The 13,367-nt window shown below is 41.1% G+C and overlaps 1 protein-coding gene across 1 annotated transcript in view; it reads left to right on the top strand.

Moving 5' to 3' along the window:
* Positions 1-13,367, top strand: part of EEA1 (early endosome antigen 1) — a 197,923-nt gene that overhangs the window by 58,516 nt on the left and 126,040 nt on the right. The window contains exons 3-4 of the mRNA XM_006870728.1: positions 1,270-1,442; positions 4,604-4,643. Coding sequence (XP_006870790.1) covers positions 1,270-1,442; positions 4,604-4,643 — 213 coding nt within the window. The remainder of the gene's footprint in view (positions 1-1,269; positions 1,443-4,603; positions 4,644-13,367) is intronic.

The raw sequence follows: 13,367 nt of genomic DNA, 5'->3' as shown, positions 1-13,367 counted from the left end.
GCGGGAGAAAGATGAGGCTCTCTGCTTCTGTAAATATTTACAGCCTCGGAAACCCTGTTACAGGGTCACTATGAATCGGAACTGACTCCACGTACGTAACCACCACCACCAATAGGTGAGAATTTAAGAATTGTAATGTACTTGAGGAAATAAAAATAAATTTATTCCATGTTATCTTGTGGTGTAGCTGGTAATATCTTCACCACATTCTTGCTTATCAATATTATGTCTTTGATCTAACTAATGGACCTAAATACCATTTAGAATATGAAATGTTTCTGCAGAACACATTTCATGAGGCTAATCTTGTGAATTGAGAACAACTATTGCTGATAGTACTGTCAGTATTGAGGTCTGGCACACTGTATGGACCCAGTAAATGGTAGCTATTATTACTTACTCCAGTATTCCATTCTGTATGTAATGACATACGGGGTTTCATGAGTCATAATTAACTCACTGACAGCAAGCTTGGTTTTTCATTTTATCCATACCAGTGTTTCTCAGATATTTTTGGTGGCAATCTCAATAAATATATTTGTTGTCCTGACTCCCCCCCCAAAAAAAGATTATAAATTGTTTTTCATCCTTACTAGATATGATTAACTCTAATATATCAGTTGTACTGGACTGCAAGGTCTGTTTGAACCCTAAGTTCTTCAGTTCACACTCACTGATCCTTGGAAACTCCGTATAGGGTCGCTATAAGTTGGAACTAACTCAACGGCACATAACAACAACTTTTAAGAAAATGTCTTACAAGAAACAAAAGGTTAACAACCTAAGAAGTTGATTTTATGAATAAGTTGTACCCCCAAATCTTTAAAATAATACTCTAGTTTATATTTTGAAACACTGAGAATTATGGGTATAATTTTGCTTTTTGTATTTTATGGGACTGTGGCGACACTGTAGGAAAAGCACTGGACTGCCAACTTCCTGGCCAGCAGTCCAAACCAGCAGGCGCTCCAAGAAGGAAAGATGGCGCTGTCTGCTCCTGTAAAGTTCTGTAGCCTCAGAAACCCTGTGTAGGCTTGCTGAGTTGGAATTGGTTTTTCAGTTTATACATTAAGTTTAGGCTTTTACATGTTAATCTTATGTTAACAAGGAAGTTTACTGACTGGAATGCTTCTCAACCAATGTAGATATCTGATCTCTTTTGGTAATTATTGCATACCATATTAGGTTTTCTCCTAGTGATCAGAATGTATCATTTTCTTCCTGATTTGGGAAGGTTTTATATATATCTTTCTCCACTCTGTTCTATAGGGCTTCATATGTCCTCAGTGTATGAAATCTCTTGGATCAGCTGATGAACTTTTCAAGCACTATCAAGCGGTTCATGATGCTGGTAATGATTCAAGTCATGGAGGAGAGACTAATCTTGCTCTGAAGCGGTACAGTATAATGTTTTTGGAATATAATATTATGGAAGCATGTGTGTGAGTGATATCACTGTTTAATCTTGAATGATCGGTTTGTGAAAATGTAGTTTTTAAAATAATTTAATTTAAAATTACCCTTATTTGGTTTGGCCTTTCTCTGTTATCATTATAACCTATTCAGTCCTTGATCAGTAATTATCTACGCTAGTATCTACAGTGTGGTAAGGAAGATAGAGTTTTAATGAAGGTTGTGAGCTATCAGTCTGAAGAAGGCTAAATTAAATGTTCTGAATCAGAGAATGATATGTTTTGTTTAGGAGGTTTTGTAACAATTTGCTAAAACATTTACCTAATAATGAAAATTTAATTATTTATTTTTAAATTTTCATTTATCAATACCAGTAAAATAAGTTCATACACATGGTTTTTGCTAATTTTGCCTGACCGTTTGAGAATTTAAACTAAAACATAATCACCTAGAACAGCATTCAGTAATATAACTCTGTTTTTCTCCTTCTGTTTGTGAGAACTTTTTTCATTGATTCCTTGCTAAGGGATAATTTTTGGTTTCATTCTGCTTAGAAAAAAAAACTACTTCACTTAAAAAAAAAAAATCCACAAATTTTTATTGTGAATTGAGTAAAGGTTTACAGAGCAGATCATCAGTTTGACATTCAACAAACCAGACACTATGCTTCACTGCATGGTTGCAATCCCCTCCCAGTACCAACAGTTAACAGCATTTACAGCTATTCAGTATTGTATTGCTCCCTGTGTCTCCTGCTAAGGACCTTCATCTTTCATCTGCTAACCTCTCTTTTGTTCTATATTGCCTGCTCTATCACCCATGTTAACATGTGTCTACCCTTTACCCCTGAATAATTTTCCCTCTTTCCCCTGCCCTGTAACCATCATAGATTGTTTCTTTTATGAAGGAAACCTCTTTCTTTTTATACTACTTTATACAACATTGGTCTCATACAATGTTTGTACTTTTGTGATTAACTAATTCCACTCAGCATAATGTCCTCCAGGTTCAGCCATGTTGTAAGGTGTTGCACAGATTCATGATTATTTTAAAACATTTTGTAGTATTCCATTGTGTGTTTGTACTAAAGTTGCTTAAACCATTCTCCTGTTGAGTTGATGGGCATTTAGGATGTTTCCATCTTTTTGATGTCTATTGGTGACAGCACATTGAAAATTCCTGTTTTCTTATCCATTCTGCTATTTATGTCTCTGACTGGTACACTTAATCCATTTATATCCAGTGTAATTATCAATAGGTATGAATTGATTGTTGTCATATTTTTTCTGTGTGGTTTTTCATGGTGCTGCTAGAGTCTTTGTTCCACATAATTTTCTATGCTGAGTTCATTTTATTTTTGGGTTTTCTTATCCATTTAATTTCTGTTGTGTTAATGTTTACTGAGTCTTTCTGGATTTCCTCTTTTTAAAAATTTTGATATACAGGTGCTATTTTTCCTTGAGATTGCCCTGTAATTTGTTAATTTTTCCCCCTGCTTACAACAGTCTGATCTGTCTTGAAATCTACCTGCTTTCTGTGCCATTTGGAAGTTCTTTATCTGTACCATTCCCTCTTTTTACTTTGTAGTTGATTTCATTCTACATTGGTATTTCTGCTTCCCTATTTTCAGTCTTGTGGGTCTGTTGCTTTAAATACTTCTATATCTGGATTGCGTTTTGGGTGGTGTTCTCATGAATGTTAATTTCAGGTTGTTGTTTGCTTGTTGGTTCTCAGTCCAAAGAGCACCTTTTAGCATTTTTTGCAAAGTTGGTCTCGCCATTACAAATTCCTTTAATTTCTGTTTATCAGGGAATGTCCTAATTTTGCCACTGTATTTGAGGGATAGCTTTGCTGAGTATATGATTCTTGGTTGGTAATCTTTTTCTTTCAGAGTTTTTTATATGGACTTCCATTACCTTCTTGTCTGCATGGTTTTGATTGAGAAATCAGAGCTTAGTTTTATCGGTACTCCTTTGTAGGTAACTTTTCATTTTCCCTGAGCTGCTAAGATTCTTTACTTCTCTTTCATTTGGAAAATTTGACTATGATGTATCCTGGTGATTTTCTTTTGGACTCTGTCCTTGGAGTTTGTTCAGCTTCTTGAATGCTTATCTTTTTGTCTTTCATGTTAGGAATGTTTTCTTCCAACAACTCCTCAACAATTGTCTTTGCACATGTCTCTTCCTGTTCTGGAATTCTGATTGCCCATAAGTTATTCCTCTTCGTGGTATTCCACATACCTCTTTAGGCTTTCTTTGGAATTTTTCATGTTTTTTTTTTTACTGATTGTTCTCCTAGCAAGCTAGTATTGAGAGGTTTCTCTTCAAGCTCACTAATTCAGGCTTCCATTGCTTCGCATCTACTCCTTTGCCCTTTCAATATATTGTCCATTTCTGAGATAATAGTATTAATCTTGTGGATTTCTAATGGCAGGTTTTGTATTGTTTAAAAATTTGCATTTATTTTGTCTATTTGTTCTTGCAGTGTTTTCCTGAATTTATTAAAGTTTTTATTGTGTTCTCTTTCCTTTCTTCCATCTTTCTATCAATCCTTTGAAGGTATCTAATTATCATTCTTTTTCAGTTAGTTATATTGCCTTTTCTTCCGCAGAAACATTTCATGTCTCTGCATCTTGGTCATTTGTTGGAGTCATTCTATATTGTTTCTTCATTGGAACTAAAATTGTCTACTGTCTCTGGGACATTGTGAAGTTGTTGTATTTATAAAAATAGTGCAGTTGTTGGACCCCGAGGGGAGAAATATCTCAGGGGCTCCTGCAGTTCAAGGAGCTAACAAGGTGATTGCAGAAGGGTTGTAACAACAGAGTTCATGAATCGAGATGGATTTCCTACTGGCCTCGGTATTGTCTACGTTCAGGGCACTCAATCCAGAAGTAGTTCATGAGGGCCTTGATGGAGCTGGTGTCAGTATCTGTTAGGACCACAGGGAAGCTGGGGGCAGGGAGACTCTTTAAATGCTGGTCTGCTAGCTCTGGGTTTTATGTGTCTGGAGCCGAGCCCACCTAAATCTAGGCACCAATATGGCACACCAAAGCAGCACAGCCGACCCCCACCTCATGCTGGTGTGGCTCCCAACTGTGTGGCTCCAAACTTCCAGAAAGCCAGGTTTGTGCCGAGGGTGGATGACGTTGGGAGCTGGCCACAGCTCTGGTCACCAGGGAAGTGTGGAGTAAAAAGAAGAAATGGCACCTTTCCTGTCATCAGCACGAAGTGCTCTGTCAGGCCTCCCTTTTCTGCCAGAGCTGCACACAGGCTGGTGGAGCAGGATCTGGCCAGCTGTTCACCAGTCAGTTTCCTTTTCTTGCCGCTCTCCCTCAGTCTCCCCTCTTAGCAAGCACTCCACCCACTTTTCTCATCTTTCTTCTGAAGCTCAGGGTACCAGAATTTTCATTTGTGTCTGATAAAACGAATTTTTAACACTTCTGTAATTGCAGGGTATAAAAGTACAAAGAGATGCTAAGGGGTAGGGGTATCCTGTATTCCAGACCTACGCTTCTGTACCTCCACTGTGTAGTAGCTGTCCAGTTTCCCTCTCTCAGCTTCCTTGTATGCTGATTTTTCAGGGATAAGTTGCTCCAAGAGGCCAGGTGGAGGGCCTAACTTCCAGCTCATGAAATAATTTTTAAAATTTGAAACTAAGACTTCTAGACTAGCAGAATGTAAAGTCGCAGTGACATGAAGCAAACATTTACCAGTGTGCTCACTAAGGTTAATAGTGAGCGGGGCCGTTCTCGTTTCTACTTTTCGGTTTCTGGACTCATGGATGTGGCTGTGAGAGAAACAGCACCGTTTACAATTTCCTGAAGAACACTGCCCTATCTCACAAGGTATTGGCCCCCAGGTGGCCCAGTAATTGAGTCTTCAAAATGCTGTTTTAATATTCTATGTGGTCAGTTGTTTCAGGTGGATAAGCAACTTGGTAAGGTCAGTGGAGTCCATGAGCTTGAACCGACCCATTGCTGTTTTCCATTTGTTGTAACATGAGCCCTGACCAGAGGCAATGCTTTGTGGTTTATTGTGACAGGGGATGAGCCTTTCATAAGTCCACAGGTGGCAGAAACAGTGCCTGCAGGGAAGGCACACTAGTTAAGAGTAAAATGCTGCCCCTTGTTTGGTGCAAGCAATCTAATGTAGTCAACCCACCACTGGCTTCCTTATTGACTACCCCAGGAAATCGCGCTCTATCAGGGAGTCTGTTGTTCTCTACTGCAGACAAGTGAGGCATGCAGCTTTCATTGCAGTCGCATCAGCCTCTGTGAGAGGAAGGCTGCGTTGCCTGAGCTCAGGCATCACTTCCATGCCTGCCTTAGACATTGGTAGGGGTGGCTGGGAAAAGCATCTGACTGCTGCTCACAGAATGGGTCAGCCTCTGGTGTAATAAAACCCTCCTCTACTGTTCATTGAAGAACAGAGATGTCAGCTTGAGGACTAAGGTGCGCCTGACCCAGGCCAGGGTGTTTTCAATAGCCTCATATGGATGCGAAAGCTGGACAGTGAATAAGGAAGACCGTAGAAGAATTGATGCCTTTGAGTTGTGGTGTTGGAGGAGAATACTAAAAGTGCCATGGACTGCCAAAGGAACCAATAGATCTGTTTTGGAAGAAGTACAGCCAGAGTGCTCCTTGGAGGCAGGATGGCTAAGCTTCGTCTCTCATACTTTGGACATATTGTCTGGAGAGAACAGTCGCTGGACAAGGATGTCATGCTGGGTAAGGTGGAGGGTCAGAGAAAAAGAGGAAGACCCCCAACGAAATGGATCAGCCAGGTGGCATCATTGATGGACTCAAGTGTGGCGGCGGTGGTGAGGTTGGCCCAGGATTGGACATTGTTTCGTTCTGCTGTGCATGGGGTCGCTATGAGTCAGTTCCGACTCGATGGCACCTGACAACAACAACAACTATGCATACCTTTTGATGACCATTCATGTGGTGGTGGTGTTGTGCCGTGGAGTCATTTCCGACTTACAACCACCCTGCATAGGGTTTTCAAGGATGGAATCTTTATAGGAGCAGAAAGCCTTATCCACAGAATGGCTGGTAGTTTAGAACTGCTGGCCTTCAGGTTAACAGCCCGACTCATAACCAGTCTTCACACTTTTGCCATTTAGAGGAACCTCTCTATATATCGGAGTCCTGGTGTGGTGCTGCAGGATAATCACTGGACTGCTTGAACTTCTGCCAATTTGGAAGAATTTCCCTTCATTACTTGCTTTCAAGGATATCTAGAAAGGGGCTATAGTGATGCAGCCATCTACTGTCTAACGGTGCATGCATATCTCACATCTTGTTGTTGTTGTTATCTGCTATTGAATCAGTTCTGACCCATAACAACCCCGTAGAGGGTTTCTGAGGAGTGGCTGGTGAGCTTGAACCACCAACCTTGCACTTCAATCCAACTTTGCAGTCCAGTGCCTTAACCCACAGTGCCATACCAGGACTACGTAACCATCTATAAATCTGAGTTTTCTCTTACTGAATCAGATGATTGAAGGAAGTCCCAATAAGGCCATATGGGATGGTTGGGAGAGAAGAGGTCCTGTAACAGGAACGGGAGCCAACATATTTGGCGAGCATCCTTCTGTAACGTGTACCTTCAGTACTCGTCTAAGCTTGATTTCATAGATTCCACTTCTGTTTAATGATGGGATGTTGCTATGCACCTAACATGGTGTAGAAGGTTAGACAACCCCACTTTATGATGGGGAGTTCAGAGTGACGTCTCTATTAAGGTCCCAAATAACCCAAAAGCTGTTTCTTAAAAGGTGAATAGCTATCTTCAGAGGATGACACAACTTTGCTCCAAAATTTTAACTGTCTGTGCTGTGGTTTTCCTATGTAGTTGTGTGCCATTGAATTGATTTCCTACTTATAACAACTCTGGATAAAGTAGAACTGCCCCATAGGATTTCTAAGGCTGTCAATATTTATGGAAGCAGACTGCCACATCTTTCACCCATGGAATGGCTGGTGAGCTTGAACCACTGAACTATTGGTTAGCAGTCACATGCTTAACCACTGCATCACCAGGTCTCCTGATGTCCCTATATGGGCCTCCAAATAGCAGCTCTATCTGTGATATGTTGGACTCCTTGTTCCAAGTGGCAGAGCAGCTTGCATGGCAGCCTGGACTTGTTGCAGAGCCTCTCTTATTTTGGGTTTTACTTGTAAGTGAGCAGGTTTTTGGCTCCATCAGTAAATGGGCCAAAATAACCCACTCCAATGAAGAATATGTTGCCTCCAAAATCCTAAGAGACTCTTTAAGTGTTGTACTTATTTTTTGTTGATGTTGCTCACTAGGCCCAATCAGGGTATGTTATCAATATAATGGGCCATTGTGATTCCTTGTGGAAGGGAGAGGTGATCAAGTTCCTTGTGGTCTAAATTATGACATAGAATTGGAGAGTTGATATAATATATACACTTGCGTGGCACAGGAAAGCTGTGTTGATAGCCTTGCCAGCCAAAAGAAGACTACTGTTTGTGGCCTTTACTAATATGTATCAAGAAAAAAGCATTTTTCAGGTCAGTAGCTGAGTACTAGGTAGCAGGAGATATCACAGTTCGCTCAAGCAATGAAATCACATCTGGAACAGCAACTGCAATTGCTGTCACCACCTGGTTGATTTTTTGATAATTGTGATGCAGGTAATTACTTACTATGGCCATTTTAGCCATAGGCTTTGTAACTCCCACTGAGTTACTGGGTGGAACTATGCAAATGAGGTGCTTGTGACTCTCTAAAGGGATTGGATAGCTTACTAATAATGTTAGTAAGGTACATGGCACTCTTCTGGAAGTGGGACCATTTTAAATAAGGTTTACTGACGCTATTGAAGTGACTGGTCAGTTTTCCATCCCACTAGACTTAAAGTGAACCATCCCAGAGGCAGAAAGAGGAACCTCATGACCTCCAAGAAAGAACCAGGAGTAGAGTATGTCATTTGAACCTGGAATCCCTATACTGAGATTATGCTGGATCAAGAAGACACAGAGAGCGAGCTATAATACTGAAGATGGTGAGAGATGGCAAGAAGTTGTTGTTCTTGCTGTGTAGTGCCGTCGAGTTGATTCCGACTCATAGCGACCCTGTATAGGGTTTCCAAGGAGCAGCTGGTGAGCTTGAACCACTGACCTTGCAGTTCAAACGACTTTGCAGTCTGACTCCTTGTTAGCCCACACCAGGGCTCTGACAGGAGATAATGTGGTGGACTACCTGGCTCACAGAGAGAAAAAGCTGAACACTTTTGGGCAGGAGGCTTGCAGGATGAGTGGGATACCTTTGGGCACTTATTGATAGAGTTTAAAGAGCTTTATAACACTAATTGAGAAGGGAAAAGGCTGAAGAGGCATGGGGCCAGGAGACTGAGGGCCAGTGAGAGGCAGGCTCATGCACAGCTGAGAAGATGTCCTGACCGACGAACTATGTCCTAAGTCACTCCTGATACTGTACTATAACCTGCTACTCTCACTGCACCCCATAATTGTGAGTATTGGTCTGTGCACTGTGTGGACATTCCAATTAATTCTCAGACCCACAGAGGACTAGAGAGTGCTGTGGGATGGAAGGCTGCTGTCAAGTTGATGAACAGTTTGGAGGGTAGAGCCATGTCTGAACTCTGCCTCTTAAGAATTGGCTTTGGGCTAATAGTGATGGTGATTATTCCCTCTCTTGAAGTTAGTAGAGGTCAGACACCTCTCCTGCCATGTCATTTTTACAGTAATTCACTGTCATCCTCCACAATACATCTGTTTTCTGCACAGTCCAGATTGTTGTTGGTAAGTGCCGTTGAGTTGGTTCCAGCTCATAGAGATTGTGTATAAGGTTTCCAAGGAGTGGCTGATGAACTTGCATGTGAGGAGTTTCCCAGTTGCTGAGTATGTGTATTCCTGTTATGCGTGTTGGAACTGGAGAAATAACCATGGGATGGGTTTAGCGGCCCTTGGGGCCCACTGTGAGATGGATCTAAGCTAAAACTCCATTGATCACCTGACTTCTTTAATGCTTTACTCTGGTGAACCACAGTGGTGTTTTGGATCTCTTGGTTTAGTTTTAGTTCAGAGTTGGGCCCCAGTGATAATTCCAAACATTTGATTATTCTCTTTTCTCCAGTACACAGTCAACCTGGTTAAAGACCATATACCCCCTTTGGAGAGACTGAAAAAGATTAACAGGATATTTTTGGTAGTGTAGTGGTGCCCTTCCTCATGTAAGCCTAGTCTCTCCTCCACTCAAAGGGTCCTAGGTTATAAAGTAGCTCAATTCTGCTTATTGAATGAGGGGCCATGCCTCTTTATTTTAAAAATTCAAATTATACTTCTGTTCGTTTTACCTTGTTGTTGTTAAGTGCCATGGAGTTGTTTCCAACCCATAGAGACCCGGTATAGGGTTTCCAAGAGTGACTGCTGATGAGCTTGGACCGTTGACTTTGCATTTCAAACCGGCTTTATAGTCCAGCGCATTAACCCACAGCACCACACCAGGATCACTAGCTTGACCTAGAAGTCTTCAGTTTTTATAGATCAAAGTAAGAATTTAATAGGCTGTTCATCCCTTACTCTTGTAGGAACACCATGCTCAATTAACCAGCATCATATGTCTCGACTAGTCTGACTATCTGACTATTGTATTTTGTCTTGGCTCCACTGTATGGTAACAGTCTCACCTTGTTGTTGGCAGTTATGTGCTGTCATTTGGCCCCTGCCATTCCAGGATTCAATTCTCCTCATTGCGTTTAAAGATCCCAGTTCGGTGGCAGCAGTTCCCTCTATAATTTCTGACCTACAGAAAAGAGTGACCATAGAGTTTTTTCAGGCTAGTTCTCTCCTCAGAAATTTATTTCTGACAGTTGTGATAAAAAGACCCTCCTGGGGCAGGTGAGTTGGTTGTACATAATAAACCCACTTAGTAAATCTTTGGGTATCTTTGTCTACAGTATATAAAAGTTCTGGTATTTCAACTTTATTTAGTACAGAGCAATGTTTTGATCATGTTTCAGCCAACCAAACAAATTTTAGGGCTTTCTCACTTTTTAAGTTACACTATCAAATGCATGTTGTCGTTAAGTGCCACTGAGTCCCTTCTGACTCATAGCAACCCTGTATAGGGTTTCGAGGAGCAACTGGTGGGTTTGAACTGCCGACGTTGAGTGTTTCAGTCCAGTGCTTTTCCTAAAACCATGCCAGGACTTCATTGAATGCATAGGCTTTATTTAATAGGCCTATGTCAATAAATTGGAGTCCTGGTGTGGCGCTCTGTGTTAATGTGCTGGACTGCAAAGTAATTTGAGTCAGAAGGTTGGCAGTTCAAGCTTACCAGTCACTCCTTGGAAACCCTATATAGGGTCACTATGGGTCGGAACTGACTCAATCATTGTTAAGAAGAAGAACAACAACAATCTATCAATAAATTTGGCTGAGCTAACTTTATGGTCCTTTCACCATTATTTTTTACTTTTAATATCCATTCTAATACATATGATCTAGATTTTTGGATCTATAAGTTGGCAAAATCATGCATTTCATTTGGAGTAGAGTGCACTTGTTCCTTGGTAACTCTGTACCACCACACTTTCTGGGGCTTGCTGGCTCTTGAGTCTAGTTACATGTCTAGAAGCAGAGGGTGTAGGTAGGTGCTGGGAAGAATCTGCAGTGTCTGGCAAGGTCATTAGAGGAGTGCTGGTGTGGTGCTGCGGGTTCATGTGCTGGACTGCAAGGTTGGTTTGAACCACAAGGTTGGCAGTTCAAGCTCACCAGCCACTCCACAGAAACCATATACAGGGTTGCTGTGAGTTGGAACCGACTCAACAGCACTTAACAATAACAGCAACACCAGGTAAAACAGGTCTGACCTCCTAGACAGGGATGAAAGGGTTGATTCTGTTGACAAGGAAGACTCAGCAGAATTTAGTACCCTGTCCTTAGTTTCCTTAGTATCTGCCCATGTGGCCCCATTTCCAAATTTTGGGATTTCATTCTTTCCCAATTAATAGATAAAATTACCAGCAAACACCCTGTCAGGTTGGGAATTCAATTTACATTGTAATTCATCCAGAAATAATATAAGACCTTGGGTTTGTTTTTCAAAGATCTTAATTCCATATCCCAGGGCAGACAAAGAAGCTGTCGGATTATTTATATAGAGATTGATCTATGAGTTTGAAGCCCTAAACTCATCCTTTTCTACTCGTATTCTTTCTCACTCATTGGGAGCAACAACCTTCTAATCATACTCTATTTATATTTAGTTTGACAAAATGTTCTGAAGTATCAAATACATGCTCACCCAGAACCTTGTGTTTTATAAGTATTAGGTAGAATAAGCACTGAACTGCTAACAACAAGGTCGGCGGTTCGACCCCACCAGCTGCTTTGCTGGTGAAAGATTTACTCTGTGCTCTTGAAAAGATTTACAAGCCTCAGGAACTCTATACAGGGTGTCTGTGAGTTGGAACCGATTTGATAGCTCTTAATAATCACAACCGCGTCTAGTGGTGATATTTTGTAGATCTCTGTTATCACATCATGACTGGAAATGAGATCATCTGTGTCTTTCAATCTAAACAGATTGGAAGACCAACCACAGATACCCCAGAATCTATTAATAAAAATCATTCTTAAGAATATTTTCCTCTTAGAACTAGTCTCAGTACTAAAATCTGTATCTCAGAAGGTTCTCCAGAGAAACTGAATTGGCTCATGCATTGTGGGGGCTGGCAAATATGAAATGTGTAGGGCAGGCTGACAAGCTGGAAACTCAGGCAGGAGTTGATGTTGTAGTCTTGAGAATGAACTGTGTAAAGCAGACAGGCTGGCTGGAAACTCAGGCAGGAGTTGATAGTCATTAGTATTTGATGAAAGGCAACATTATCTATCTCTAAAGACTTACAAAGCCAGAAACAGGGGTGTGCCAATTTTTACAGACGTCTCTAGTTACCTCCCATCCTAGCTGTCACAAAGCTTGTGAAGTCTTCTGACTCCTTAACACCTTCGTATTGTTTCGCATTCTCACAGCTTCAGTTTATTTTAGGCCTCATCAGCTCTCACTCAAAAATGTTTTTCAGTATTTATAGTTGGCTCTCTGCCTTCAGTCTTATGCCCCTCCAATTAATTCTCCAAAGTGCTGCCAGAGGCATATTCTTAAATGCAAATTTGATTGCTAGTGTCTTAAATAGTAAGTTTCAGTAGTTTCTCCTTGTTTATGGAATTACTATGCATACTCTTTCATACTTGTCTCTTACTGTACTTCCTCTCTCATCCTCTTACACTCTACAGTCTCTGACAAGTGTGTTCTACGCCCTGGTGGCACAGTGGTTAAGCACTTAACTGCTGACAGGAATTTCAGTGGTTCATATCCTCAGTAACTCCACAGGAGAAAAGATCTGGTGATTTGTTCCTGAAAACAAGGACAGCCTAGAAACTGTATGGGGCAGTCCTGCTTTGTCTTAGCGTGTCATTCTGAGTTGGAATTGACTTGAGGGTACACAGCGACAACATTGGACTCTAAAAGACTGGGCAGACTATGCCTTTTAGACAAAAGCTCATGACTTGGGTGGGGTATGAGACCTTTCCATCATACCGATAGATAAATTAGCTGGAACCTGATACATTAGTTGTTTTATTTTTTATTTTTTTTTTTTGTTTTTAGCTATGTTTTAAACATGTGCTGTGGGCTAATGCGTCAGACTGCAAAGCTGTTTGAACTGCAAGGTTGGTGGTTCAAGCTTACCAGCTGCTCCTTGGAAACCCTATACAGAGTTGCTATGGGTCAGAATAGACTCGGTGCCACTTAACAAGAACAAGAACAATCCGTTTCCCAGACTGCCACAACACAGTACCACAAACTAGATGATTTAAAACAACAGAAATATTCTTCTACAGTTCTGGAGTATGTTGTTGGTGTTGTCAGGTGCCATTGAGTCGGAACCGACTCATAGCG

This window comes from Chrysochloris asiatica, unplaced genomic scaffold (genome assembly GCF_000296735.1).
Source record: "Chrysochloris asiatica unplaced genomic scaffold, ChrAsi1.0 scaffold00149, whole genome shotgun sequence".
Classification (NCBI taxonomy): domain Eukaryota; kingdom Metazoa; phylum Chordata; class Mammalia; order Afrosoricida; family Chrysochloridae; genus Chrysochloris; species Chrysochloris asiatica.
Note: the sequence above shows the minus strand (reverse complement) of the source record. Positions and strands in the feature narration are given on the sequence as shown.